We start from the raw sequence: 27,438 nt of genomic DNA, 5'->3' as shown, positions 1-27,438 counted from the left end.
GCTGCCGGGTGCTGCTCCCAGGGCTGTGGGTGTGAACTGGGGCCAGCATTAACATGAGCTGCTGCTTCATGGGGAATCTGTAAGCTGCCTGGGGCAGACACTATGGGCTCTGCCACACTCAGGGGGATTTTGAAGGGGAAAAACAAACCAAGCCCTCATCCCTGACACCCCTTCTTCAATAGCCCACATTCATTACCCTGGAATGAAATAAATGGATCTAGCAAGGCCTCGCAATTAGCTGTTTGGCAGGGACCTTTGTTAGCCTGTTTTCTTGTGCCCCTTGAGTTTCTGCCATCTCCAGGCATCAGCTCAAGGGTCCCCAAGCCAGAGGGAAGCCCAGCAGCTCTGCTGTGGGATTGTGGTCCCTCTGCCCCGTCCCAGCTCCATGTGGCCTCCATATGCTCCCTGTTTGCTGCTGCCCCTCTCCTGGTGCATGTGGACCACTTGCTGTTTGGGAGCCTGGGATGAAATCCAGGTCTTGGGGAGAAGCTGTGAGGCACAAGGTGAAGGTGGCTGAACCACGGCTCTCATGCCCTTGCCCAGGGCAGTCAGTTCCTGGCCTGTGCTGCTTGTCCAGGGCAGGTGGGGAAACCACAGAGCCACATCCCTGTCACGTGCATGGACACATCTCTACTCAGTAAAATATTTATTCCTCCATTATTTCACAAGAGTTGTTTTTACAAAAACCTTACAAAAATTTCCAAAACAGACATGCAGAAGAAAAAAAAATCCACCATGGATCTTGTTACAAGTAATTGAAATGTACAAATAGAAAGGGCGAGAGGGAGATTAGATTACAACAATCCCTCTGTCCTGCTACCCCTCCATGGGTGCAATTTGTATCTCATCTTGGTGAGTCTTCAGCGTTGACTGACAAGTTGCAATAAGCTGCCAAGAGCACGGTGAAGGAGGGGCCCTAAGATTAGGAGCGAATGTTTTCAAATATATATATACATATAGATATTTAGTGAAGAAATATTTATTCCCTGCTTTTTTTAGGTTTACAGAAACGGCATCTGCAAACTATTAAATGGGTTTATTTTCATTAATGCTCTCAAAGAGGCAACGACATTTATATCCCTGTGGTTTCATCTTGTATAACCGAAAAAAGAGCCCTGTGCTTTCCATGGGAATAGGACCCCCCCGGCCCCCTCCTCCTGCCGCAAGCGATGTTTCTCATGCTGGAGGATTTGATCCGCAGTGGATCCATCTTCCCCCCAGCCTGGCATGTCTCAGCTTTTGCTGGGTCTCTGTCTGGTGTGTCACTGCGGTCTGGGGAGCTGTGTGCTCCTGTTCTGGCATGGCAAACAGCAGGGATACAAGCCCTGGAAATAGGGGTGGAGGGCACAGCGTGGGTATTTAGGGTGACTTTGCTCCCTGGATGAGGTGGGCAGTGTCGGTCAGGCTGTGCCCCCTCCTTTCCCGCTGTGCTTGAGGAGGAGGCGGCAGTTTCCAACTGGGGACTGCATTGGGTGGAGCAGAGAAAGCTGAGGCCTGGGGCAGGATGGAGGGGCCAGTTCATCCCCAACCAGAGGAGATGTGATCCTCTTCTAGTTCTCCCATCGGGCCTCCAGCTCTGGGTGGTGGGTGAGTCCCCCTGGGCAGGCGCTGCCTGGGGTGAAGCTGAGGGTCCTGGTGTCGCAGCCACTGGGTACCACGAGCAGCTGCAGTGAGAGCCCAGTGGGCAAGGGAGAGGATGCTCCTGGGAGTGGTGGGGACTCGGGTGGGCGCATGTGTAGTTGGGACACTTTCACCCTTGGTGTTGCACACTAGAGGATGTTTATCTGGAGGAAGTGCCTTAGCAGTTGCTGTATTTGTCCTCAGATCTACTGCTACAGTCCCCAGCAGGGCTAAGCCCTTCTAGGCAAGTAGGGCTAGTGCGTCTCCATCCAGGCCACCCATCTGAGCTGGTGGTGGTGTCCCCGCACTCGGCTGGTGGCTCTTTGAAATGGGTACAGAAAGGGCAGTCTGCTTTCCAGAGGGCTTTGTCCACAGGGTAAAATCTCCATCACTCCGGCTTGTCCCCCACTGCTGCAGTATTGGCATGGGAAGGTGAAGGGTGCGTCTCAGTCCTGTGGGCGAAGGGCTGGGGTGGTGTAAGCCTGGGGCAAGGTTGCCCCCCCGCCCCGTGTCCATCCCCCTGCACATCCCACCTTTCATTAGGCTGCACAGCAGGGTGGAATGAAGGAGAAACCATTTCCTTTCTGCAAAACCAAAAAAGCCCACCCCCATGGAGTCGCCAGCCCCAGACCCCCGCACACATCTGCGGAGCTGCCGACGGGGAGGCTGTGCCTCCGGAAGGCGAAGCCTGCTTTGCCGTTGGCACGAAGCGCTGGGAGCCGCCTACTCAGCTGAAACCCAACAGCTTTTTCCAATTTTCTCTTTCCCTGGGACGGTTCAATGACCAGGGGCTCTGCAGAATTGCTGGCTAACCCACTGAGGCAGGGCAGTGGTGCCTGCTTGGGGACTAGTGATGCTCCCCCAACTCACAGGAGAGCTCACAGGCTCTGAGCGAGTCTTTCGAGATGCTCCAGCCCTCCTCGCCCCTCTGGGAAGGGGCAAAGCCTGATGCCATCGACACAGGCAGCTCCTAAATGCTGGCAGCACGGTACAGGGGGCTGGCTGGGACTGGCCATGGCAGGGGTGAGCCGCCAGCTTCCCAAAGTCTTTCCCAAGCACCGCAGCTGGGGATGCACAAAGAGGCGAACGCGCGGGTCAGCTTCGGCACACGCGGTTGAGCGCCGCGAGTTGCAGCCCAGCAGAAAGGGGGGCTCGTGATCCTCCCACCGCTGCATGCTGTCCCTGCGGGAGGAGAAGACCCAATAACTCTTTGGCTCTCTGGGTGAGATACCCAAATTGGTCAAATCCAATAGTCCAAGATCCTTCCATGTTTGGAAGCAAATTCTTGTTCCCTTGGCAAATCTGTTTGTCCTCGAAGAGCGCGTGGGGGGTATGTGTGTGTATATATAGCCTTTATTATAAGGGTGTGCGGAAAAGCAAGTTTCTAACCAAGTTTGCTCCATATGTGGCTATAATTATGTGCCACTTCGGCCTGGGACTGACTCTACCTTCAAAAGGGAAGAGAAGAGGAGAAGAGAGGTGCTGAGACGTTGGATGAGTGGCATGTGGTTTGGGCGGGCGGTCCTGGACCGGCACAGGAGCAACATGCTGTATCCTGGATGAGGCCACGGGGTGGGCTTTGCCCTGGTCAGTTCACGGTCGGCACCTGGTTCTGATGGAGGCTGAACTCTTTGGCTTTGAGGCGCAGGCTGGCGATGCTGTTGGCCATGTTCACCCCTTGGGTGGGCGTCGCGGTCCCACTGGAGCTGTAGGAGGGCACAGTGCTGCGGGAAGGGAGCAGGGGAGGAATGAGGCATGGCCCACGGAGGAGCCCCTGTGCCCCACGTGGTCCTGCTGGCTTCCCAGGCCAGACTGGCTGTTCCCTCTTAGACATCTCCCACAAGAGCAGTCAAGGCTTCAACATTTTTATATGGCTGGATGCATGTGGGAACCCCTCAAACTATGCACCAGGAGGCCCTGCCTTGAGCTTTTGGACGAGATGGCTGGACGCGGAGAGCTGGGAACCAGAAGAGATCCATGCCACCTCCCATGCCGAGATGTGGGAAGGGTCAGCATGAGGCCAAGCGAATCCCTTGCGAGGACAAGGGCCCCCGCTCTGGCCCCAAAATGCATGGAGGCAGGGAAGCCTGCTCAGTGGCGGGCAGGGGTGCTCAGACGGGGCTGAAACGGGTTCCCAAAGCAAAGCTGGATGAGCTCCTTTTGGCCTCATAAAACTCCCCATGTCCTCAGCGGTGGCACAGGGCTGCAATCCCACTACGGTGGGGCCATCCCTAGGCAGCCTGTCCCATGGCCACCCCCCTCCCAGCTCCTCCAGTGCCTGCACCTACCTGTATGGGGAGGTGCTGGTCCAGGAGAGATACTCTGGGGTCAGCGCAGTGGGCCGCGGCGCCATGGGCTGCTCGATGGCTGCTTCTTGGCTGTAGGATTTGAGGAGCGATGCCGATCTGTTGGCCAGCATCGCCCTCTCATTACGGCGAAACTTGGCCCTCCGGTTCTGAAACCAGACCTGCGTGGGGAGGGAAGGTGGTCAGCGGAGACCCAACGTGAGCAGGGATGTCCCAAGCATCCGTCCTACCGATCATGGTCATGTGCAGGATGAAACAGGAGAGGGGACAGTCCCTGCTCCCGCCTGTGGACAAGGCAGAGGGTGTTGTTTTCTCCCACACAAACCTTCTCTCACCTGGACTCTCGCCTCGCTGAGGTTGACCCTTCTTGCCAGCTCCTCCCGCACAAAGGCGTCGGGGTAGTGCGTCCTCTCAAAGACCCTCTCCAGGGCCTGCAGCTGGCTGCTGTTGAAAGTGGTGCGGTTCCTCCTCTGCTTCTTTTTCCTCTTGGCTGCCCCACGGCTCGGGCTTAGGCTCTCGCCTGTGGGGAGAGCACAGAAGAGGCCACATGAGAGCCAGACCTGTGTAAAACCCCACGGACCCCGCACAAGGACCCAGCTGGTCTTGAGCCCTCCTGGGGGTCTGCACTGATCTGCTTGGTACCAGTCGTGCTCCCTGCGGGCACCTGGGATTCTGCGGGAGCAGCACGCGTGCAAGCCTGTGGTCTCCACAAGAATCAAAACCCACTTCAGGACCTGCCAGAGCTTAGGGTTAAACCCAACATTTGCAAAGACCTGTGGTGGTTTCACATCTGGCTAAAACTACCTGGACTTCAGTGGATTCCACGGCAGCGCTTGACCTGAACTTCTGGGACTGTATCTCACAGTCCCCCCACAACAGGGACATGTTCACAGGGTATCTTGGGCTTGGCTCTCACTAAGGGTTTAGGTCAAGCTTTCATGGACAGCGATTGAAATTCAGCACCAAAAAATCCCTGAGATGTGGGTCTCGGCTCCAACCTCCAGCACCCCCTGAACTCCCAGCTATGGCATGTCCCCAAGGTGACACAGGACTGCAGCCAAGCATCTGCTCATCAAACCCTGGTCTTCAGAGCTAGGAACGAACGCCACCGCGTCTCGCAGAGCTCAGCCTCCACAGTGTTTATTTCTGGCTTTGCTGGCTCATGGAAACATGAAGCTGAGGGTGTAGTTTGGTTTCTCAGTATTGATCTTGGGCTTTCAGCCAGGCTGCGATTAATCTCCTCTTTGTCACTAATATCATCAGGTTTAGGCAAGTTTATGAAGTCTTTTTCTGAGATACCCAGTCAGCTGCCTGCAAAGGCTTCATGGGGAACTCATCTCACTGTCATTCTTCCTTATGGAGGTACTGGTTAATTATTCTTTCTGTTAATAAAGCATCTGGATCCAATCTGTACCTACTGGTGGGAAAGTATTTTGAAATTATTTGAAATGTTAATAGGTTTATGACATTCTGATTCATAGCAGGGTTATATTGGGGTTTTCTGCTCTATATCATTGCAGAGGCCATGACGGCAGGAATTATCGCTCCCTAAATATGCTCAAGAAATAAATACTTGCTAATAAGCTATCTTGATACTTATTAAATAAATGTGCAGTGTTTTCAGATGATACATGAGCAAGTAACAAAATCTACTGGAAGGGATGTTAACCGTCCTGCTTCAAGACACCACCATGCTGTTGAGCAGGAAGAAACTATGGGTTCCAAGATCTTTAAGGCCAAAAATCCTTCTTGGACTTTAATTCTGAAAAATTCAAGTCATGAAACCAACAACAAGTTCTCCATCAAGTCCCTAAGGTCCCTTTGTGCCTGAGTATACCATTCTCAAGGGCTGTCCCATCCTGAGGTGAGCCATGAGGACAGAAAAACCCCAACTTCCATTGCTGGCAGCAGCCTCCTGGAAAAAGCTTCTCTGGTGCTTTGCTACAGCAAGGCCCGGTGCCAGAGCCTGAGATCACTGGGTGCCTCCAACACGCTGACCTCTTAAGGGATGAAGCGTTGGGCTGGGAGGAGATGCAGGGATGCAGAGGTGAGACCTGAGCACCACCACCGGCCGCGTTCCCCATCTCATACAGGATTGCTGCATCATTTTGACCATGATGGGGCCAAACTGCTGGGACTGTGGGAAGACGAGAGCACCCCTAGATGGGAAGAGGAGGAAAAGGAGCTCTGTCCACCTCCCAGGGTCTTGCTGCATTCACTGGCATTTCTCCGGGTCTTTTATTGTGTTCTAGGTGCATTTGGACCTTGATTGTCTATCCCTTGGGCTGGAAACAGCCCATACTCTTTATCTGGGACATGGCCTCTTGGTTGGGTACAGACATAATGGACGGCACCGTGCCTGAAATAAATGCGGGTTTCAGGTCCTTTCCCCAGCCAGGAAACTGCAGGCTGCCCTTTGCCACCATTCGTGTTTAAAGGCTCACAAATAAAATTCTCCAGATTCTCTCCAGCCCTTGTTCCTGCAGCTTCAAATGTTCTGCCAGTCTCTACTTTCCAGTTGCCCCTTTTAGTTAAACTCCTTTTTTGGTCCTGTTTTCCTTCAGCGAACTAATGAGCCGCTGGATTAAAATACATGAAGTCCAGCCATGGTTGTCCCTGAGTTTTCCGGGAGCCTGGGACCAAAACAAGAACCATCAGGCTGGGAAGGAGCTACAGGATGTAACAGCACGAGAGACGTTTCCTTGTGGGTTTATGGCCACCCCGCTGGGCTTCTGGGGAAATTATAGACGGGGGTTTGGTTCAAAAAGTGCCATCACCAAGAGCACCCACTGATCCCCACTGAACCAGCAATGATTTCAACAGAACCCCAGTAAATGTATAAATAAAATTTATAAACCCCCTTTGGTTTCGTCCCCAATTTAAAATCTGGCTATAGGACTTTTCTATAAGTGATGGCTTCTCTTACCCACTCTAATTTGACTGAAAGTAAGGAGGAGGAGGAAAGGTTTCTTAAATTAACTTTCAGGCCAGCTCTGTAGAATCTGACCCCATTTCTGGCTGGTGTCTGTCTCCCCAAACCCATGGAGGCAAGAGCTAAACGGCCGCGGGATTTGGGTGGTGCTGAGTGATTCCCCTACGAGGCTGGCAGTTGTGCTGGGATGGACATTTAAGACCGGTGTTGGGTCAGGATGCGTCCATGTGCCGGCAGTTGGAGGTGGTTGGAGAGCTGCGAGGCCTGGGCTGTGCCTGGGTTGGGGCATTTTGTTCACCCCCTATTGCTGTTTTTAATGGAGGGACCTTCTCCTGCACCACAAAACCCCATGGGATGCTCCAGGGAGCTTCTCAGCAGATGCTGGTGGCCAAACTCCCTTCCCCATCTACTCACATCTCCCCTAAAACACACTGCACCCCGGTGTAACTCAGAGCTCCCCAATCCCCCACAGAAACCTTTGCTTTCCAGCTCAATTCTCTGCTATATTCATTTCCGCCCCCATTTTCCACCCCATCTCTGTACTGCAGGGAGGCAGCTCCATGCCCAGGGCTCCTGCCTGGGTCCTCTGCTCTGCTCAAGGATGAGCCTTGGTAACGGATCAACATCTTTTCCCCATTAGCTCAGGCATCACAGGCTTGTGGGACCAGATAAATGCCACCCTAATTGCTGGCGGTGTGTGTCTGACAGGTTTACAGCGTGCAAAGTCAGGCCAGATCGCTTCTATTAAAGATGCTTTAATAACCCCAAATCAGCTTTCCAAAAATGAGCATCACTAAGCGCTCTGCGGCATTAGAGAAGGAGCAGGGAAGGGGATGGGTTCAGTCCCCCGAAGACCCCCTGCCATCTCGCTGCCACCCATCCGTGGGAATCAGATTTAACCAGATTCGCTGACACCTTGAGAGAGGAACCAGAAACCAGTTCCCCACCCTGATGGGCTTCCAGAAATAAGAGTTTGTAATTGCACAAAGTTAAAAACCAGCTCACTGCCATCTTTCTTTTGCCCCAAAGCAGTACTCAGGGAGGTTATGGAGAAAGCTGAACCCTTGCCTTTGTCAGTTATAATCTGGGGGTTCGTTTGGGGCATGGCTGGAGGCACCAGCGTGATTGTCCAATCCTGAAGTCAGAGGGGACTCCTGAGCCATCCCCCAGCCACCTTCACCTTCGATGTATTTATCTTCCACTGATTACAATTTCCGCTAACGGGAAAAAAAAATGCAGAGGAAGGGGGAAAACAGGGGGGATAACGTTACCAAATAACGAAAGATGACATGGGGGGAGGGTGGGGAGAGGAGGCACAGGGGCTTTGCACAGAGCAGGATGGGCCTGGTGTGCTTCACAAAAAAAGCCTTAAATTGCCCCAGCGTGTTAGAAGAGACACGAGCCTTTTTGCCCATGATTTGGATGAGTTTTAGGATGCTGGATGCAGCCGGGGTAACCTCCATCCCCCTCTCCATGATGCCCAACCTCAGCCAGTGCTACCTGTCCCTGAGCTGGGCACAGCCCCGAGAGCAGCGCTCTGCCCTACGGTGCCATGGGGTGCTGGGAGTCACCCCAAAACCCTTCTCCATGCAGGAGCAGCAATGCTGGCAAGCCTGGACCGTGCCATGCCGGCGAGCCGCCCTGCCACTGGGAACTGGGGAGTGACTGGTCCTGCCCCATTTGCAAAGGCAACGGCCCCAGCACCGCCGGGTCAGAGCTGTGCTGGTTCAGCTGAGCACCAACCAAGCCCACTTTCCCGGCTCTTGCCTTTTCCCTCTGTGCTTCCATTAGTTTTCCATAGGAAGGACTCGGTGGGTTTCAGCTGCCAAAACCTGGGTGCTGGACTTGCCAAGGGGGGGCCCCACGCTGGCAGGGCCCCCAGCCTCCCTCGCAGCAGCCGCCGAGTGCTGTAAAGAGGTAATTTTCACTAGGTTTCCACTGAGGCTTCAGCTTTGACTTACGATCTCCATTAGCGAGCGATAAACGACCTCCGTGCAGCTGTGATCCAGACCTAACCAGCATTTAAAATCCCAGCCTCTCGCACGCCTGAGCCCCGGGGACCGCGACGTCCCCAGGCAGGGATGCTCCACGGGACAGCCCATCCCTCGGGATGGCTTTTGGTGGTGGGCTCCATCGCCAGCCATGCTCAGCCTTCTGCCATGGGGGAGCTCCCCTCTGAACACCCAATTTGGGGGATTTCTTTGCAAAATGCTCATCCCAGAGCGCGGTGTTCGCCCAGCACCATCCCTGCGACCCGGGATGGTCACCTCGGCCAACTTCAAGCCTGTCTTTCCCCCGGCTGATGCTGCAAAACCCCCCGTGTGCACCACCATGTCCTGGGACAGGTTTTGCTGGCTCCAGCTCTGCCACTTGGCTTTGGGGTGCAAATACCCCCCTTTTTTGTGGGCTGTGCCAGGAGGGAGCGAGTGCAAACCTCTCCTGCAAAAATCCCAGGCTACATCTCCTCCAACGTGTTTCATTTTCCATTGTGCCGCAGACCCCAGAGCCCCAAACAGTTTTCTGCCGTTAAATTATTTCACGCGTTCCATTTATTTGCGAGCAGTTTGCCAAAGACCTTTTGAGCTTTAAATTTTTCACCCCCCCCAGCCAAATGATCAAGTATGCCGTAACATTTACTTCCCTTCTCTGCCTGGAATGGCATTTTTTTCCCCCTTTTTCTTCTTGGGTATAATTTAAGGGTTGAAATAGCCTGGAGGGAATTAGCTGTAAATTCTTCCTAAGACAAATAAATTCAGCCCTCTAAGTTTCTACGTTTTTCAAACTGTTGAGAGACGTTTTGGGTTTGTTTTACTTGAAATAATGATCATGGCATATCTGACCCTCAGGCTGCGGCCGGCTCTAACCAAATAAATAGCTTTTATTAATTAAGGTTTATCCTTAACAAATAAAACCCCAATTTGATCTCGGCCGTCTGAATTAGCAAAAATAAACAACGGGTTCTCCGGGCACTTGATGTGGATTTAACAAATTAACGCTGGGCCTTCATCAGGGAAGCCGCAGGGTGGTGGAGGCCTTTTACAGCCAAGAAATCCTTTGGAAAAACAATGTCTTTCGTTTCTCCCATGGTCTCTCTCGGTAAACATGTGGACTCCCTTCATCCCTTTATATACTCGGGGGAAGCGAGGAGAGCTCCGGCGATGACGTCCGCCAAAGTTTCATGTGCAATTGTTTAACTTGTTCCTCTAAATCATGCGATGGGGAGGAAACGTTTCCCTTCAGATCGTGGTGAGCAGTGCCGGAGCAAAGCTCCCGGGTTTGGGAATTGCCCCTCCACAGTGTCTGCCTGCTCCAGCTCCTTTCTATCCCGTAACCTTCAGCTGAGACACCCAAAGTCCAGGGGTAATTTGGGGGTGAGTGGGCAGCCGAGTGTGGCTGAACCCCCTTTCCAGAGGCACTGCCCTGTCTTGGGACATGGCTGGGGACAGCCTGGGAGCCCCCGGGGGGTTTGACCTGCCCACACTAGGGTTTTGCAGCGAAGAGAGGTTGCTGGAGGGATGCTCTATGGGTCAAAGGGGAGCTGGGAACTTGTCCCAGCTCGTGGGTGCAGGCAGCACAGGGTTTGTCACAGAAGTGATGGTGGGAGCTGCCTATACTGCTACAGGTCTTTAATCTCCCCAGATCATCTTGGGAAGCCCGTGGGGCTGAGAAGCATCTGGGAAGCTGCCCCTCCATGTGTCCTGGGGAACCCAAATGCGGGGCTTTTCGTGCACCCACCGGTGAGCCCAGCCTGGGTGCACGGGACCAACATGGCATCACAGCTCGGGGGCAAAACCATATCTGTGTAACTCCATGTTCTGGGTGGTTTCACCCCGCTACCTGGGGGAGAAGTCCCTTGGCCACCAACCCCTGTCCACAGGGTCCCAGCTTTGCCTGGCATGATGCTGCGAGGTGCAAACCCATCCCGGGAACAACCCACAGATACAGGGGACAGGGTATCCCTGGGGAACAGGAGCTGCCAGCCCCTTCCCCGGCTCCCCCACTGCTGGGAGTGAGCTCTGACCTCCTTGTCCTGACCTGCTGCCGCTCCCTGGTCCCCCTCCAGCTCAGCCCCAGCCTCAAGAAGACCCTGGGAATGCCGGAGGCTCTGGGGGGTGCGAATTGAAGTCGAGGGGATTGAAGCCGGGGGGGTCCAAATGTGCTGAGTCCTAAGGAAACTTTCTCGGCTCAAGTGGCGTACATGAAAAATTTAAGAGAGGGGCAAGTCTCAGCTACTGGAGAAACATTACAGCAAAATGTTTCCGAGGATGTTTCACCTCATTAATTGTGAAAAAACTGAAACGCTGACACGTTTTTACAGGCTGCCAGTTTTGCTGGGGGAAAAGTGTCTCTGTTAAAAAGGAGCAGCAAAAGCCTGGACCAAGAAAGAGGCCAAGGCTGTCCCGGGAGGGCCTTAGCCTGCACTCACTGACAGGCAGCAGCAGACTGTTTTATGGTTATAGAGCTGCCGCTGCACCAGCCAGAAACCACCCAGTGCCGCGGTTCGCTGCCCCTGGCCGCGTGGATGCCCGGTTTTCGGGAGGATCCTGCCTGGTGGCACTGCGACCCTTGGGATTGCTCCATGCATGGCCTGCACCCCTGGAGCCCAGCAGGCTTTTCTCCTTGCACCCCCAGAAACCAAACCTGGTGCTCAGCAGTGATGCTGGGCACGGTGTGCCGTGTCTGAGCACCCATTGAAAGCCCGAGCAAGCCGGGAAGGTCATGGAGAGCCGGCTGAGCCGGCAGCATCCCTGCATCCCAGCGGGGATGTGTCCAACCTGTGCTTGCAACCCAATGGCAGCACTTTAGTGCAGCAAACAAGGTGGGAATGTGATGTTTAGCTGGGTTTCAGGACCAGAAGGAACCTGTAATGGAGGAGCCCCATGTCGCGGGGTGCTGCCTCTCTTAGGGATGGTCCCAGCCCAGCAGCAGCCACCAAATTCACTGGCAAAAGCCATGATCAGATTCAAAGCTGTCTCTGCAGCAAGGGCAGCGGTGATTTATCTGCTGCAAAACCCAAGCGCACAAGAGACAAGATCAGGAGGTCACAGTGAGGAGGGGAGGAAGAGAGGGGGTGAAGGGGATGAAGGAAAAAGGCGATGAAGAGAGGGGAACCAGATGCTGGACAAGCCAGGCAAGGACCCGGCCAGCTGAGTTGCACGCTGTGATTTAGAGAGGATGCCCTGAAAATTGGAAGCTGGTGAAATCCACGGGACTGCAGTTGTCTGCTGCGTGTAAAGCCCCGAGGCTTTGACGTGCCCAGCACTCCCCAAACACTTCACAGCCCTTCTCACCACACCAGAGGCTCCTGCCCCGGCCAGAGGCTCGTGCGCAGCCCAGCCCAGTGCTCGCCCAGCTGAGGCCAGGCCCTGGGAACGGTGTTTTGGCACGACCAGCTCCTGCGTCAGCGGAAGCGTTTAATTAATTAATTGCAGCCGCGTTGCCTGACGGAGGAGGCAGGGTTGGTGGGATGCTGTCAAGCCTTAGGAAGGAGCTGGGGAACATCTTTGGCCACAAAGCTCTGGTGGCAGAGGGCTGAGCAGCACAAGAAATTCCTCGCTGCTCTCCCAGGTGGCTGGGGGAAAATGGTGCTGTCACTCACTTTTTACCTGGGGTGGGAACTGCCTGCGCAGGGACAGGCCTTTGGAGAGGGGGACATGGACAGACCCTGCTTCTGGGCTCACCGGCTCTGGGATGCACCCCAGCATCCTGGCCCCGGCCCCGACCCTGAGGTGGGATCCAGTCAGCAGAGCCTGGCACCATCAGCATCCCCTGAAACAACTGCTCCAGAAACAGCCTTTAAAGCTGTGCAATGGTGTTGGTGCCCAGCACAGGGCTCGGCGAAGCCTCTTGCTGCGCTTTCCCAGCTGCCTGGCTCCCGTGCACCCCAGGAGCCAGGGCCGGGGCCATTGTGCAGGGCCGCAGGGCTCAGACTGCCTGGCTGCACCCGCCGACTGGTGGCACCGGCCCAGGGCACCCGGCCCAGGACCCGGGGCGCCGAGCACATCCCCTGGGCTCAGTGAACTGCAAGTGAAAAATTCCCTCCCAGGGCCGTGCCCGTGCAGTGGGTGACCCCAGTCTGGCGAAGGGCTTTCAGGAGCTGCCAAGAGCATCCCGTGTGCTCGGAGGAGGCTGCAACCGCAGCCTGACACAATGGGCTGTCCCAGCTCCAGCGCCGCCATCGCCTCCATTGTGTCAGGTCTCTGTGGGGATGGAGCTGCAGAGGAGCCGAGTGGGGGATGAGCCAGGGTGATGGTCCCCGACGGGTATCCTGATTTTCCCCCCAAGGCATGGCAGGGCGAGGAGAAAAGCCTCCTGGGAAAGGTCTGTCATCTGCATGAGTTTGCCGGGGACGGTGGCACTGCGGCAGTCACTGCAGTGCCCCAATTGGCTTCGTGCTGTCAGGGTCTGGCCAGGGTCCGGCATCTTCCCTGCTTGTAGCAGAACATACAGCTCAAGGGGGTTCAATCCTTTCTGGGGTTCCCCTTTGCCCAGATGAGCCTGGGATCACACAGAGCCTCGGAAAACTCATCGGCAACGGTGCCGCTCTGGGATGTCGCCTGCAAGTGCCAAAGAGGGAGGAGAGGGGGAGACAGGACAGATACAGGGACGTGGGGTGTGTTGTGCCGCAGCTCCTGGCTTTGCCTGGGGACACTGAGAGAGGCCGTGTCAGACCAAAGGGCTCCTCGAGCGGATGCTCATGGCCACGGGGCCGGGGGTGGTCGGAGCCGCTTGGCCGGGTGAGCCGAAGCCCTCACGGCACAGCCAAGCGCCTTGGGAACAGACACTGTGGTGGGTTTGAGGCGCCGAGCCGGGCCAAGTACAGAGCAGCACCAACCGACGGGGGAGCAGGAATTTTAATTTTGTTCTCCCGCGAATCTGCCAGCCCCCACGGTGGAGGCCTGGGGACCAACAAAAGGCGCTGGCTCTCCCCCAGCCGCCGGCGGCCGGGAGCCTCCCTGGCGAGGAGGCATTCACCGGGGGGGTTTGCTTTCATCTCCCAGCCAGGAGACCTTCTTGGGGTGGGGTGAGGCCAGCACACGGGCTGTCCTGCACCTCGCACCACTGTAGCACCCTGGGATGCCCCCCGGGGACGAAGCCCCTGAGTAGGCACCCGGGACGCAGCCTCCCCGCTCTGCCAGCACCGGTTATGCCGTCCATTAAAATAGCTGAGCGCGGAGAGTGGCAGCGCCGGTGATGGTTAACAGATGTGTGAACGGGCTTCTGCGGTGCGGGGAAACGGCCGGCCCGGGCCCCGCTGCCAAAGGGCTGGGGCTTGGGTCAGCCCCAGGCACCGCAGCGAGGGGGTCCAGGCAGAGGGGACGGCCACGGCGGCTCCCCAAAGCCATTGGCGAGTGGGATGCTGGGATGGATGATACCAGGATGGACGATGCCAGGACAGACAGACCCCACTGTCCGGCGTCGGGGCTGAGCATGGCAGATGCTGCTTCTCTCCCCACCCTACAAACCTTGTAGGCACCTTTTGGTGCATCCACGATGCAGCCGCAGAGGTGCCAACATCGCTCACACGTGGCCGCCTGACAGAACAGGTTACATAGTTTCCCAGCAGGGCACGGGGCATGTGTAATTAATTAACGCTAATGAGACTTGTGCAAACGCCAGCCCGGAGAGCAGCACCCGCCTGCGTTTGCAAAGCTCTGCCGAAAACTCAGCTTTAGCTGCAAAGTGGGTTTCCCTGGGGGGCTGGGAAGGAGATGGGATGGCGGGTGCCTTGGACCATCACGGTGTTGAGAGCTTGCTGGGACTTTTGCATAGTGTTTAAAGAATAAAACTAATCAGCCAGGGCTGCATAGCAGGAACGCTGCGTAGAGGGCTGGCTCCCAGCCAGGGACCCCTGGCATGGCGATCCCAGCTTTCCTCTCCCCCACCCTGCCCCCAAAAAAAGGTGGTTTCTTGAAATTTAATAAGCAAAAGCCCATAGCAAGCCAGCCTCAATGGCATCTGGCCCTGAAACCCAACACCAGCCCACCAGGTTAAAGCACAGACCCCACTGCATCAGGGTCATTGCCAAGGGGGAGGGAAGAAGACAGGCAGGGACCGGGGGGAACAGTGGGAACCCCCACGGTGTCTCCGCCTGCCACCTCCTGCCACCAACCCGACTCCCCTCTCTTTTTTGAGGCCAATTGGGTGTTTTTCAAAGCCAGGCCAAGATGCCACCGAGCACCCATTTTATCAGCAAGCGCCGGCACCTGCTGAGACCCCGTCCCATGGCAACTGGCCAGTGTCCGTGGACCAGGGACACCAGCACATTTGGCCAGGGCAGAGGACGGGTGCGAGCCCCTGGCTGGGACCCCATCCCACCACTGCTCCGAGGAGGACCCTCGTGGGCGCCTGCATGCACAGACATCCCGGAAACCCTCGCCAGCAAGCAGCATCGCTGTCCTCCGGTCTGGTTTTCATTTGAGGTCGGTGGCCTCTCGCCAAATTTATTGTAAAACATTCATTTTAATAAGTGGCTCGTATCTTTTCTTTTTTTTTTTTTTTTTTAAACCCAGCTCAGTTAACTGTTTCCAGGTTAAAGCAGAGCCGTGCGTGGCCAGGACAGTGGGGATGGTGGGGATAGGACAGCAGGCAGGTTGCTGGGGGTAGGTGCCAGCCACGGAGGGGACACCAGGGGACACCTCGGAGGCCAGGGTGGGAGCAGCTGCATCGGAGTCTCCCTTCTGCAAAGTTCAGCAGAGCTGAGACCCTCACCCTCATCACCCCAAGCCTTTGCCCCCTCCAGGTCCCCAGGGAGCTCAAGCACCATCTTGCCACACTGGGGACCCTGACTCCAGCACCCAGCTGGCCAAGGCCCCAAAACCCAGCCAGGAGCAAAGTGGGGCACACGCTGGCACCAGTGGTTGGGGTCCCAGGGTGTGTGTCAGGGACCTCTGGGAACTCTCATACAAATCTCATTAATATTTAACCTCCAGTGCGATAACTTGGTCGTCTTGAACATGCAAAGGGCTTTGCGAAGTGGACAGTGCCTGGTAGTTTAGTTTTGACATTTGTTTTAAGTTTTATAAACCTCTAATACTAATAGAAATGCTTCAGTGTCTTTTAATTTAAATGAAAACAGTTATTTTTTTAATTTAAAAATTCCCCTGAGGTATTTACAACCCCCAAATTACAGCCATGTGGCCGGCCCAGCCGAGAAAGTGAAACCGGTGAGGAAGAAGCGTGGCGGTTGCCCCGGCCTGAGCTGAGCCCAGCACGGCCCCAAGCAGCACCGTGCTGGTGGCTGTCCCCATGTCACCCATGTCCCCTCCACAGCACCCCACGGACAGACTCTCATTCACACCTTTGCTGGGGACACGGGATCCCAGTTCATGGGGCAACCAACCTCTTGAGCTGCCAGCCACGGCTGTCCCCGCCGGCTTGGCATCCTTCTGTCCTTCCTTTTTTGTCCTTCCCTCTCCCCCCTCTCCCTTCCTTCTCTCTTTCCCTCTCTTGGACCCACACCAGGGTGCTGCGGGCAGAGCACCGGTGGGTTTGGAGATAGGAGCTGCCCCCACTCGTGACCCCGTCCTGCGCCCTCCTCGGCCGTGCTGCTGCCAGACCAGGCTCTTTGCTCCCCACCACCCGCCATGTGGGGGTCCCCGTGTGCTCCCCTGCAGCATCACTGCTACTCCCACCCCCAGCACACCCCTGCAGCAGTGCAACCCCCCCCCAGCCCCTGCAATGCAGTGCAATGTGACCCCCCCAACACGCTGCAGTGCACTGTGCAGCTTGGGGTGCAATGCCATCCCCCCCACACCCAAGCAATGCCCTGCATGACCTGGGGTGCAACTCACTTCCCCTGCATCACTCAGGGTACAATGCAACACTCCCTCCCCCTGCAAGAGCTTGGGGTGCAATGCAGCCCCCCCCACACACACACACTGCAATGCCCTGTACAGTTTGGGGTGCAATGCAACCCCCACACACACATGTTGCGTTGCCCTGCACAACTTGGGGTGCAATGCAATCCCCACCCAACCCAAGCAATGTGCTGCATGAGTTGTGGTACAACACAGTCTCCTCACATGACTCGGGGTGCAGTGCAGGCCCCCCCCACACTGCAATGCCCTGTACACCTTGGGGTGCAATGCAACACCCCCCCAACCACACACACGCTGCAATGCCCTGTACAGCTCGTGGTGCCACACACCCCCGCCTCAATACCCTGCGCGACTTGGGGTGCAGCCCACAGCCCGGGGCGGCACGACCCGCTGCACCGACCCCTCTGCTCCACCTCTGCACCCATCCTGCTCCCCACAGCCCCAGGCTCAGCTCCGGTGCCTGCGAGGAGCACCGGGGCCGTGCCCCCTCCCCAGCGCCCCGCGCTGCCATGTGCTCCCCGGCGCTCCCCCGGCTCCCCTGCCATGTGCACTCCAGTTTCCTTGCGTGTGAAGCCTGCAGCCTCTCAGATTCAGTGGCTGGAAAGGATGGCGCCTCTCCACATCTGGTTCAGTGCGCGAGCCTGGCGCCTGGCTTAGCCACAGTCTCCATTCAGAGACACACAGACTTTAATAGACTCATACAATTCTTCCTGATCTATCACTGCAGCCGCAGCTGAAAAGCTGCTTTATTATATGCACTCCAAAGGGGGATGAGGAGGGAAGGGGAGGGGGCCGGCGGCTGGCGCGGCCGCTCTCTGAAGGCTCTCAGCCCACCCGGCGTTCCCCCGGGACCTGAGTTGCACCCCCCTTCCCCGGTCCTGCCCTGGCTCCCGGGGGCTGTTCGCCCCCCCAGCCCCCGGGGTGAAGGAGCAGTGCCGTGGCTTCGTTACGCCTCCCGCTCAATTAACGCCTGCGGCCCCCCCGAGCTGCCATTTGCACCCCGGCAGCGTGCACGGCCGGGGCAGTCCCCAGCAGAGCTGCAGTGGCGAAGGGGACTCAGTCTGTCCCCCTAATGTCCCCAGAAGGGTGTCACTGCCCCCCGCCCAAACTGCGACAATTTTCCCCAACATCAGTGTCCCATTTACCCCTCAACTCCCTTCCAGGGGATCCGCAGCCGGAGCTGCCAGTACAGGCCGCCCGTGGGCAAGGGGCTGCCCCATGGGCAAGCACCAGACCCCCCCACCCCACACCCCCAGCAATGCCCCCACAGGTCCCAGTGCTGGGGCTGGTTTTCCCAGGGGAAGCGCAGGGCAGGGATGCTGAGCACAGACAGGGCGTTCCGTTACGCTGTGGGAAGGCTGGAAAACGTCGCCCATAGCCACGTGTCCCTCAGGCGAGTGCGAACGTTGGGAATGCCTCAAGGGTGAGGGTGGGATTTTTTCTTTTAATTCTCAGAAATTTGGGGGTGTCCAGTGAAAAACAACCCGATTCTGGAGTGTGGGGCAGTACTGGCCAACAAGCATTGGAAAACCACCTTGAAACCCCAAATCAGACCTTCTTCCCCAAGAGGGTTTGCTTTCCCCATCCTCCCTGACCTGGCTGGGCATCCCTGGCCCCGCGCAGGCACCGGGACCAGGCAGGGGATGGCTGCCTCTGCCCACCGCGTTTTCACCCTCTTCCCAGTCGCTTTTTCCAGCCAGGAAAAAAAACTGATCTGCATTAACCCTGGTCTAAATCCTTGCCCAGTCCCAGCTCAGCCCAGCCACAATCCACTGCCCTGGCATTTTAAAGGATGCTCTGAGCCTGCTCCGTGGCTCAGGGATCCCATCCTGGGAGGATAACTCCTTCCAGCTGCTGCTTGCACCACATGGAGGGGATGAGGTGCCAGCCTGGGGACACCCAGCCTCTGTCAGCCCCAAAGCATCCAGGTCCCAGCCTGCTTCAAACCTCATCCCTTCAGCTCAGTGATTTTACAGCCTTGGGGGGGGGGGGGGGGGGGGGGGGCGGAGGGGGGGCGGAGATAATTCCCCGTGGCTGGAGGAAATCAGCCCCGGGAGAAAGGGTGATCGGCTCCGCTCCCTGGGAGAGAGGAGGGTTTCTAACGAGGCAGCCTCAAAGCCCCAAATCATTTCATCAGCCTCCCAGCTACAGACACACGCCCAGGCTCTCTTAAAATGCTGATTCGTTGAAATTCACCCATCTTGGCTGCGCAGAGTCGAAATTTCATATTTTTCCTGTGAATCAGCCCCGTTCCCTGAAATAACAGCCCAAAAGGAGAGGGGAAATAGTCTTGCACTGAGCTGTTCCTGGTCGAGCTAGACATAACAGCCCGGGGGGGGACGGGCAAGGTGTCCCCATGCCCCAGCACCCTCCTGGGCTGGGCATGGCTGTGCCACGGGACATCTGAGCTGCTGCTGGGGCTTAAAACGCATCAGTGGGTGCTGCTGGGGCTCCCAAGGGAGTGGGGCAAAGCCCCCTGTGCCCCCCGTGCCCCCCGTGCCCCCCCCACATGGGACTTCCCCCCCCACTGTCCCCTTTGGACCTGTGTTTTTTGCAGCTCTGCCCCATGTTCCTGAACTCTTTCCCTGCTGGAAAAGGGGGGGGAATGAGCATCCCCCATGGCAATGCCTGCCAAAGTCCCAGCTCACTGGGGGTGCTGAGGGGAGAAAAATCCCAGCAATGAGAAGTGGGGGGGAAAAGGGATTTTCCTGCCCTCCTGCACCAGCCAAGGTTCTTCCAGCTCTCGGGCTCCCCCAGCAAGCGGGGACTCATCTCCACAGGCCCTGGTTTGGGTTTTTTTTCTCTTTACCCTCTGACAGCAGTTCCCCCAGCACAGATGCAAATGTGTGTGGGGACCCCACAGAGCCCTGCAAATGCTGCAGAAAACGTGCTGGTATGTATTTTCCTGCGCCCCTGGGCTCTGAGCAATCAGGGCTGCTTCCCAGGGCTGCAAAAGCCCCCGCTCCAACCCAGAACCCCTGAAGCTGGGGTGGGAGGAGCCTGGAGCCCAGGTGGGGGTGTTCAGCACATATAGGGTCAAATTTTCCCCAAATTGGAGTCCAGGTGCCACTGGTGCACAGGGAGGAGTGGGATGGTGAGTGGGTGTCACCCTTCAGGGCTGGAGGGGACAGGGAAGCACAGAGCAGTGGTACCAGGGTGGGCCCTATGCCAGAAACCCCATGAGATCTGGGGTGTCCCAGCTGTGACCCCCACCCCAGGATCTCTCCCTGCCTGCGCCTGGCAGGGGTTTGTGCTGCTCAGGCTGGTTTTGGCAGGGCTGTGACCTAACTCAGCCTCTCGTCCTGCCTGCGCCATAGGAAAAGCATCGCTCCCACCCACCTTGTGGTTTTTGGATGGGCAAGACCTGGGGACCAGTTTCCCCCCCTGGGGACCCCAGGCAGCACACACACAGGACAGCGGGTCCCATGGCCATGAAACAAGGTGAGAGCTATGATGGGTGGGGTCCTCAGTTAGGGAGAGGGAAGCCTGGCTGTAGGGTTCATGCTGCAGGTTGGGGCTGTCCCCTGTCGCAGCCTGGGGGGGGTGCAGGGTGGGTCCCTCCCCATAGCCCCTTGTTGTTTCTAACTGGGATATGCTGGGCTCCCTGCGAGCGGCTGGAAACCGTCTGGGCGAGCCGGGACACGTCAGGCTTCCCATCCATCCCTCGCCTGTCGCCAGCCTCGCGCTAAGCGCAAACAAATGTGGAGGGCCGGGAGGCGGACCGGGGCGGGGAGCTCCCGCCCGGATTAATTGGCACTTACTCAATACACGCTGATGGATGCTGCACTGGGCAAGTGCTGGTCTTGGGCACAAGGCCCGATTGTGCTGTACCCTCCCCTGGGGACCGTCCCACTCCAGCAGCTCTGTGGGCACGGTCCCTGCGTGGAGGAAAACATCTTGTCTTGGGGTCTGCAGCCCTCAACGCCCTCCAGGCAGGGAGATGTCCCCAAGTGGGGACTGGGGACAATGAAGGTGACGTCTGGTCACTGAGAGTCATGGCTGTGCAAGGATGGCTCCTGTCCCGGTGCCACCCATCCCGGCTGTGCTGGCCTTACAAGGACCGAGAGGCCTCGCCTCCCCCCCCTGCTTCGGATGCCACCGTTCCCGGCTCTGCCACGCAGGGACTGTCCCCATCAAGGGGGAGTTCTGCCAGCCTGGGAGGATGCCACAGACAGGGGCTCCTGTGCCCAGGGACCCTCAGCTGATGCTGTTTTGGGGAGCAGTGAGGGACCGCGGGTGCTATAAATCCTGCCCCACAGCTTTGCTGCCCACCGGTGGGTCGTGTCCCACCCCAGTGCATCCCAACGTCATCCCCCAGGCCAGGGCAAGCAGGTCATGGTGTCACCCCAAGCAGCAGGGAGCTCTGCTGTCCCCTCCTTTGGGGGACAAAAGCACGAGAGCCTCTCCTTAGAGAGCTGTGGCCATGTCTATCAGACACTTCTCAATGCCTCTCCTCCTCCATGGGGGCTGAGTTGGGGTCCTGACACCCCCATCCCTCCCCAAGCAGTCATCCAGAAACCACGGAAAGCCTCCCAGCAAAGGGGTTTGGGGGATTTCCAGCAATTTTGGGGCCATGAAAAGCAGATGGGTGCTGGAAAGAGGGGTCTGATGGGTCTGGGGTTATAGGGCAGGGGGACCTCAGCTGGCTCCCCGTGCCCCTGCCCCAATCTTGCTGGCCCCAGGGGTCTGTATTGCCCTGAGCCAGGCACAGGGGGTAGGCCACAAGTTAATGACGCTGGTTTTAATTGCAGTGGAGCCATGTACGTGCATGGATGTCCTAGGGAAGGAAGATCCTCACGGGTACATCCCGTCCCTTCTCCAGCAGTTGTTGTGTTACAGGGCTACTCCTGCCTGTGCAGCCAGAGGGGCCAAGGTGTCCCCAGGATGTGACCCCCATCCGGCAGGGACAAACAGCATTTGAGAAGGCAGAGAAGCACAGCCAGATTGTGTCCTGTGAGCCAGGACATGGGCTGGGGTTGCTGTGCCTCAGGGAATGTGCCCAAGCCCTGGGAGCAGCTTGGGGCTACTTGGGGCAATCAGCCACCGCTTGACCCCAAAAGCAAGTCCCTTTCCCTTTTCCACTGTTACCAGATCCCTGCCCCTCCCTGCCTCACTTCTCCCTTTTCAACTGTCCTCGTTTACATAATTAAAACCAATTTGCTGTAACATCATCTTAGTCCCCTCTGCCCCCTCGAGTGCAGCCTCTCCTCTCACTTCATCACTGCTCTGCTCAGCCTCCGCAGAGCCCCAGCGCGGGTCGGAGGGTCCTGGCTGCCCCGGGGGTGAGGAAGGGGCCCCAGAAGCCATCCTGGGGCCACCACATCTCACTATCCCATCACCCAATCCCACTGGCTGTAGTTGAAGGGGCAACGTATGCCTGCCCCATGCCGGAGGATCCCCTCGGAGGGGCTGCAGTCCTTCCTCTGAGCCCGGCTGTGACAAAAGTGGCTCTTTCTGAGTTTTCAGCCCCGAAGCGGCTGCCGGAGCCAGCACCCGACTCCCTCTCCCATCCCCAGGCGGCACCAAAAGTAAGTTCATTGTTTGAAAAGCCATCAGTCAAGGCCTGCTGGCTAAAATTACCCTCCTGCTTTATCATCTTGAGAACATTAAGGGCTGTTGTTAACAGATGTTTCACGTTACACATTATTTGTTAGTCTAATGAAAGGAGGTGAACAAGCTTTCAAGACCTCAGAAGTTGTGCGGAAGGTTTTCGATGGGAGGCTGCTGCATCGCTCCAGGGGAGGATGAAGATGAGGATGGGGACAAGCCCTCGCCACCGTTGGCATTTCTTCACTCTTGCCTGGCTTGTGGGATTTCTGCCTCTTAATTTTTGGGTGCCATGAAAGCAACGTGTTGCACAGATGATATTTGTGCTCGTCCTCCCATGAGGATGCGCCGGGTACCCTCAGGGCCAGTTTGGGGCTGGGGCCAAGGGGCTGAGCAGCTGCCTTGGCTGGAGAGGGAGGTGGGGACAGCTCTGGTCCTTGGTGGCAGTGGGAAGGAATGTGCCAGCCCTGCAAGGGACTAACGGAGGGGCTGCTCCTGCGGGAAAGATGTGCCCAGGGCCCCAGACATGGGGCTGCCTCCAGCCACCCTCCCCAGCTGGCAGGGCTGTGGGACCAGGGGTGGTAGGTGAGGGCAGGGAGGAGTTGAATCCCTCTCTGCAAAGAATAAAACCCTGCCCCGAGCTTCTCCGGCTCTGCCAGCCTGGGGAACAGAAGCTTCCTCCTGCTGCAGCCGCCTGGGGAAGGGGAGAGGGTTTTGTCGAGGTCGCAGTTTGCTGAGCGCAGCTGGGGGCTGCCTAAAGCATCTCTGCAGCAGCTCTGCCAGCGCGGCCCCCCCGCACCACGGCGAGCCCTGCTCGGTGGAGGGGGTGTCAGCAGCTTCGCAGCAGGCTCGGGGCCGCTCTTCCTCCAACCCGCGGGTGCGATGACCCTGATAACGGCTCCCAGCCGGAGCGCAGAGCCGCATCCTGCAGAGAGACACTCGGGTACTGGGCTCCGTTTGCATTGATAATAAACCCGCTGCCACTGACCTGCGGGGCTCCAAAATTGCATCTGGCAGAAAAAACCCGCAGTGGTGAAGAAGAAGATGAGAGAAAATGCTGAGAGGCTGTTTTACTTCAGGATGCCAATAAAAGAGAACGTTACCAGTAAAAGTTCGTCTGCTGTCATCACGCTGATGCCGAAAGCATCGCAGATGTGTAACAAAAGGCTGATGCTCACAAAAGGAGGGTATTTGCCTGGTATTTAGAGTCGCCCCGTCCCAATTTAGGAAATCGCATCCCAGTTTAGGCAATGGCAGTGGGTAACAGCTCTCACAAGTCAGTGTTTACATGCACACAGGTTTTCTTCTCTGTTTCCTTGTTCTCTTCTTGCTCACTGCTCTCAGCTCCCATCACTCAGGTGTTTCTCTCTCCAGGTGTGATCAGGGGAAGAAATGCTTCCACTCCCGGACAGGTTGTCAGAACATCCCAGATGCTGATGGTGTCTTCATCCCTACACCTCAGCGAAACAGGTGCTAATGAGAAACATTCCCCATGGTCCAGAGGTGCTGGGATCAGCAGGCCAAACCCCACAGGGCCTCTGCCCCAGGAGGAATGGGCTTTTAGGGTGAAAAATGGGCTTATGGGGATCAACCGGCCCCCTTGCCTCTCTCTCTCTGGTATTTGCATCAGCCCTGGTCCCCACTGACCCTCTTTGGGGTGCGTTAGGAGCAAAGCAGGGTGGTAGTTTCTCAGCTGTTTTGCAAAGAGCCCTGTGAGACGAGCCGGCTGCTGTGGGCTGGGCTGGATTTCCAAAAGCTGTGTTGATCCCACATGGCACTGTCCCCCGGTATGGTCCCATCAGCGGGCAAAAATCTCCCCACAGTCCCAAAGGCAATGCAAAAAGTACAAACAAAACCCAAGGGAAGGGGAGGGAGGATGGAAAATAATGCCAAAAATACCAGATACCATTCCAGAAAGCAGCGCCCAGCCTCACCCAGCCCTCAGCATCCCAAGCAGAGGCAGGCTGGGGGCTCAGGGGGGCTTCTCGTGGAGGAAGGAGGTTGCGGAGGGAGTGAGATGTGGGTGGGAGAAAGATGCTCCAGACCTGCATGCAATGTGGGACCGCGGGAGGGGACTGAGGGATCTCCCTGCACGGGAGGAGGGTTTCCCACTGGGAGCCCCTCACTGCAGGTCTGGGCAGCCTCCGGGGTGGGCTGAGCCCCTGTCACGGGCACAGTTCCCGGGTGGGCTGTGCACCCCCGGCCAGGCGTGGGTCAGGCTCTCGGCAGGGCCGTCAGCACTGCCGGGCTGCGCCCTGGAGGCCGCAGAAAACAAGTCTGGGATACCAAAACCCAGCCGGGGGGCAGGTTTGGGGGATGCCCTCGGGGGTGGGCACCGCGGCCCGGGCATGGGGAGGTGGCGGGGCTGCACCTCCGCCCCACGCTCTGCCCCCCCTTCTCCACCCCTGTCTCCCCTTCGCCGCCTCTGTGCCCCGAGGGGACACCCGGCCCCGGGAGTGGGGGGCTCTGGGGGCTCTCGGGTGCCGCCTGGACCGGGGCTTTGCCGCAGGGACGGGGCGAATCCTCCTCGCCCCCGTCCCGGGCACCGGAGCCGGGATGCGCTGGGGCCGGCGGGGAGGGATGCGCGCAGACCCCGCGGGCGGCAGCCGCCGAGCCCCCGGCCAGGCGGGGTTTTCCCGTTAAAAACGCGTCTCCTGCCAGGACCGAGCGCCACGAAGCCGGGTCCCGGGTCGGTCTCCGTCCCCTCTCCCAGCCCCGGCTCTGTCCCCGCCGGCCCGTTGCTACCGGTGCTACCGGCCCGGAGACGCGCTTGCGGCGGGCACCGGGAGAGGACCCGCTGCGTCTCGGCCCTCACCGCCCCGCCGGGCCCCCTCCGCTCCCCGGGCCCGGAAACCGAGGAGGGGATCCCCGGGGGAAGGGGGGACCCCGCAGGCCGCGCAGCCCCGGGACGCACCGGCTGCCCGGGGACCGTCCTGTACCCGGCACCTCCGGTGGCGGCAGGGAGGCAGCCGGTGCGGGGTCCCTCCTCTCGGTGCGGGGTCCCTGTGCCCCCTGTCCCCGGTGCGGAGTCCCCCGCCTCGGTGCGGGGTCCCCCTCCGCCGGTGCCGTGTCCCTGACCCCCCTATTCCCGGTGCCGTGTCCCTGACCCCCGGTGCCATGTCCTTGTCCCCCGGTGCGGGCTCCCTCTGCCCCAGCCGTCGGGGTGTCGGCACCCCCGCAGCTCGCTCCGACGGGGGGTCACCCCTCTCCTCCACCCGTCCCTCCGGTCCCCCCTAACCCCGTCGCGGGGGGACACCGACACCCTTTGTCCGCGGGACCCGGCTCCGCAGTCCAGCCCGGGGCAGGGGGGGACGACGGGGACCCCCCATCCCCAAAGCTGCCCCAAAGCGGGGAGGGGGCCCATCCCGGGGCGGCGGGACTCACCGTCCTGGGGTGCTGCCTCGCTGCCGCTGCTGCCTCCCGACGGCTCCGGCATGGCCTTGCCGCCACCGGCGGGCGGGGGACCGGCCGGGGGGGTCCCGTTCATACCGGCCGCCACCTCCTCCAGGTCGAGGAGGTGGCTCACGCTGAAGTTTTTCCGGCTTTGAGGATTTTCGGGCGGCTCCGGGCCGCGCACGGCGCTGGGGGCGAACGGCTTGTCCATGGCGAAGGCTGGCGCCGAGTCCATGGCTCCCACCCCCAGCCCGCAGCTCACCCCGAGGTGCCGGGCCGCTCCCCGGCCCCCTTCCCCTTCCCCACACCCCCCCCCCCAAAAAAAAAAAAAAAAAAGAGAAAAAAATTATATATTTTTTTTTTTAAATGGGGAAAAAAATCACGACTGCCCTGTGAGTCCGGCTCCCTCCCCAGCCCCTGTTCCGCCTTGTGCTGACGTCTGGGGAAAAAAACCACGCTCCCAGCCCAAACTTTCTTCCCCTGCTCTTTGCTCTGGAGCTGTTCAAACAAACGCCCCTGCTCCGAGCTGAGCGGGGCGGCCCCTCGCCCCCCCCCGGCACGGCGACCTGCCCCCCTGCCAGGGGCCGAGCACCGCCGGCAGCCAAGCCGCAGCAAATTGGGGGGGGGTGTGGGGGGCAGAGAGGGAGGGAGACCCGCTTTTCCCCCCCTTTTACCCCATCCACATCATCCCCCCCCCGCCCCAACCCCTGCTTTAAGTGCTTCTATCAACAAGTGTAAGTGGCTGCGCTCCGTGGGGAGGGATGTGGGGGGGAGAGGGGCCGGGTTTCCCCAGCCCCAAATGGGGCTGGAAGGAGAGGTGACCCGCAGGTTAGTGGGGGACACGGCCCCCCTCCACCTCCAGCCCCCCCACCCCCCCGGTCCCCATCAACCCCGGAGCAAGGTCACCTCTCCTGGGAAAAGCCTGGCTCTCTCGCCTTAATGAGATAATTACGTCCTGCACCACAGTTAAAAACTCATAGGCTGCTTCCCTTGGGGTTAGAAAGAAACCTCCCTAATGAAAACCAGCCACCGGGAGAGGAAAAAGGATTTTTTCCTCTTTAAAAATTATATCTATATTTATATAGATACACATATATGCATGGAGGAGGTGGTGGGAGGGAGGGAGTGGGGGCAGACCCAGGGGCTGGGGCTGGTTGCTGGTGTCCGGCGCGGGCTGAGCTCGGGGCGATGAGCAGAAATCGAAGAGGTTGACGGTTATTATTTCTTCCCCTTGATTCCAGCGTGCTCCCCTGCCCGCCGCTGCAGGCACATATGGACGGGGCTGCGCGCACGCAGGGCTCGACGCGAAATCTCCGAGCGAGATCGGCCGCTGCAGCCCAGCTCTGAGCTCATAAACATCCCTGCTCCAACGCAGCCGAGGGAGGCAAACCCCTGGCTGAGTTATTTTAACATTTGTCGAAAGCTTTTCTTGCGCTCTCTTCCCCTTCAAGTCAGAGGCGTGCAGATTTTTAAGCCAGCCAGTGCTGCCAAATCTGATCTTCCTGACGGAGAAGCAGCTTCCCAGAGCTCTCCAGCTTGGAAGGGGTGTAGCTGAAGGCAGATTTTGGCTCTCTTCGACTCCGCGGGGGGCTCCTCGAGTGTGCAAACAAGCCAGCCCAACCTCCCTTCCCCCCTCCTTTTTTTTGGGGGTCCATTTATTGGCCCTATTGACCCAACTTATTGGCCCTAGGGGCACTTTAGGAGTCAGCTCCGGTGTCTGGTCCGGCCCGCCTTGGCCGTGTAAATCACGGGCTGGTGTCACACCACTTTCTGCTTCTGCTTCCCTGGGGGCTGCTCCCCACGGACAGGTGTTTTACCT

At 58.2% G+C, this 27,438-nt stretch overlaps 1 protein-coding gene across 1 annotated transcript; it reads right to left on the bottom strand.

Moving 5' to 3' along the window:
• Positions 1-631: 631 nt before the first annotated feature.
• Positions 632-26,096, bottom strand: PRRX2 (paired related homeobox 2). The gene is made up of 4 exons (XM_074846099.1): positions 25,611-26,096; positions 4,262-4,446; positions 3,909-4,087; positions 632-3,344 (listed from the first exon to the last, which is right to left on the bottom strand). Exons 1-4 carry the CDS (start codon positions 25,852-25,854, stop codon positions 3,209-3,211), a joined length of 744 nt encoding a protein of 247 aa, XP_074702200.1. The 5' UTR covers positions 25,855-26,096; the 3' UTR covers positions 632-3,208.
• Between the last annotated feature and the right edge of the window lie 1,342 nt (positions 26,097-27,438).

Source organism: Strix aluco, chromosome 20 (genome assembly GCF_031877795.1).
Source record: "Strix aluco isolate bStrAlu1 chromosome 20, bStrAlu1.hap1, whole genome shotgun sequence".
Lineage (NCBI taxonomy): Eukaryota > Metazoa > Chordata > Aves > Strigiformes > Strigidae > Strix > Strix aluco.
Note: the sequence above shows the minus strand (reverse complement) of the source record. Positions and strands in the feature narration are given on the sequence as shown.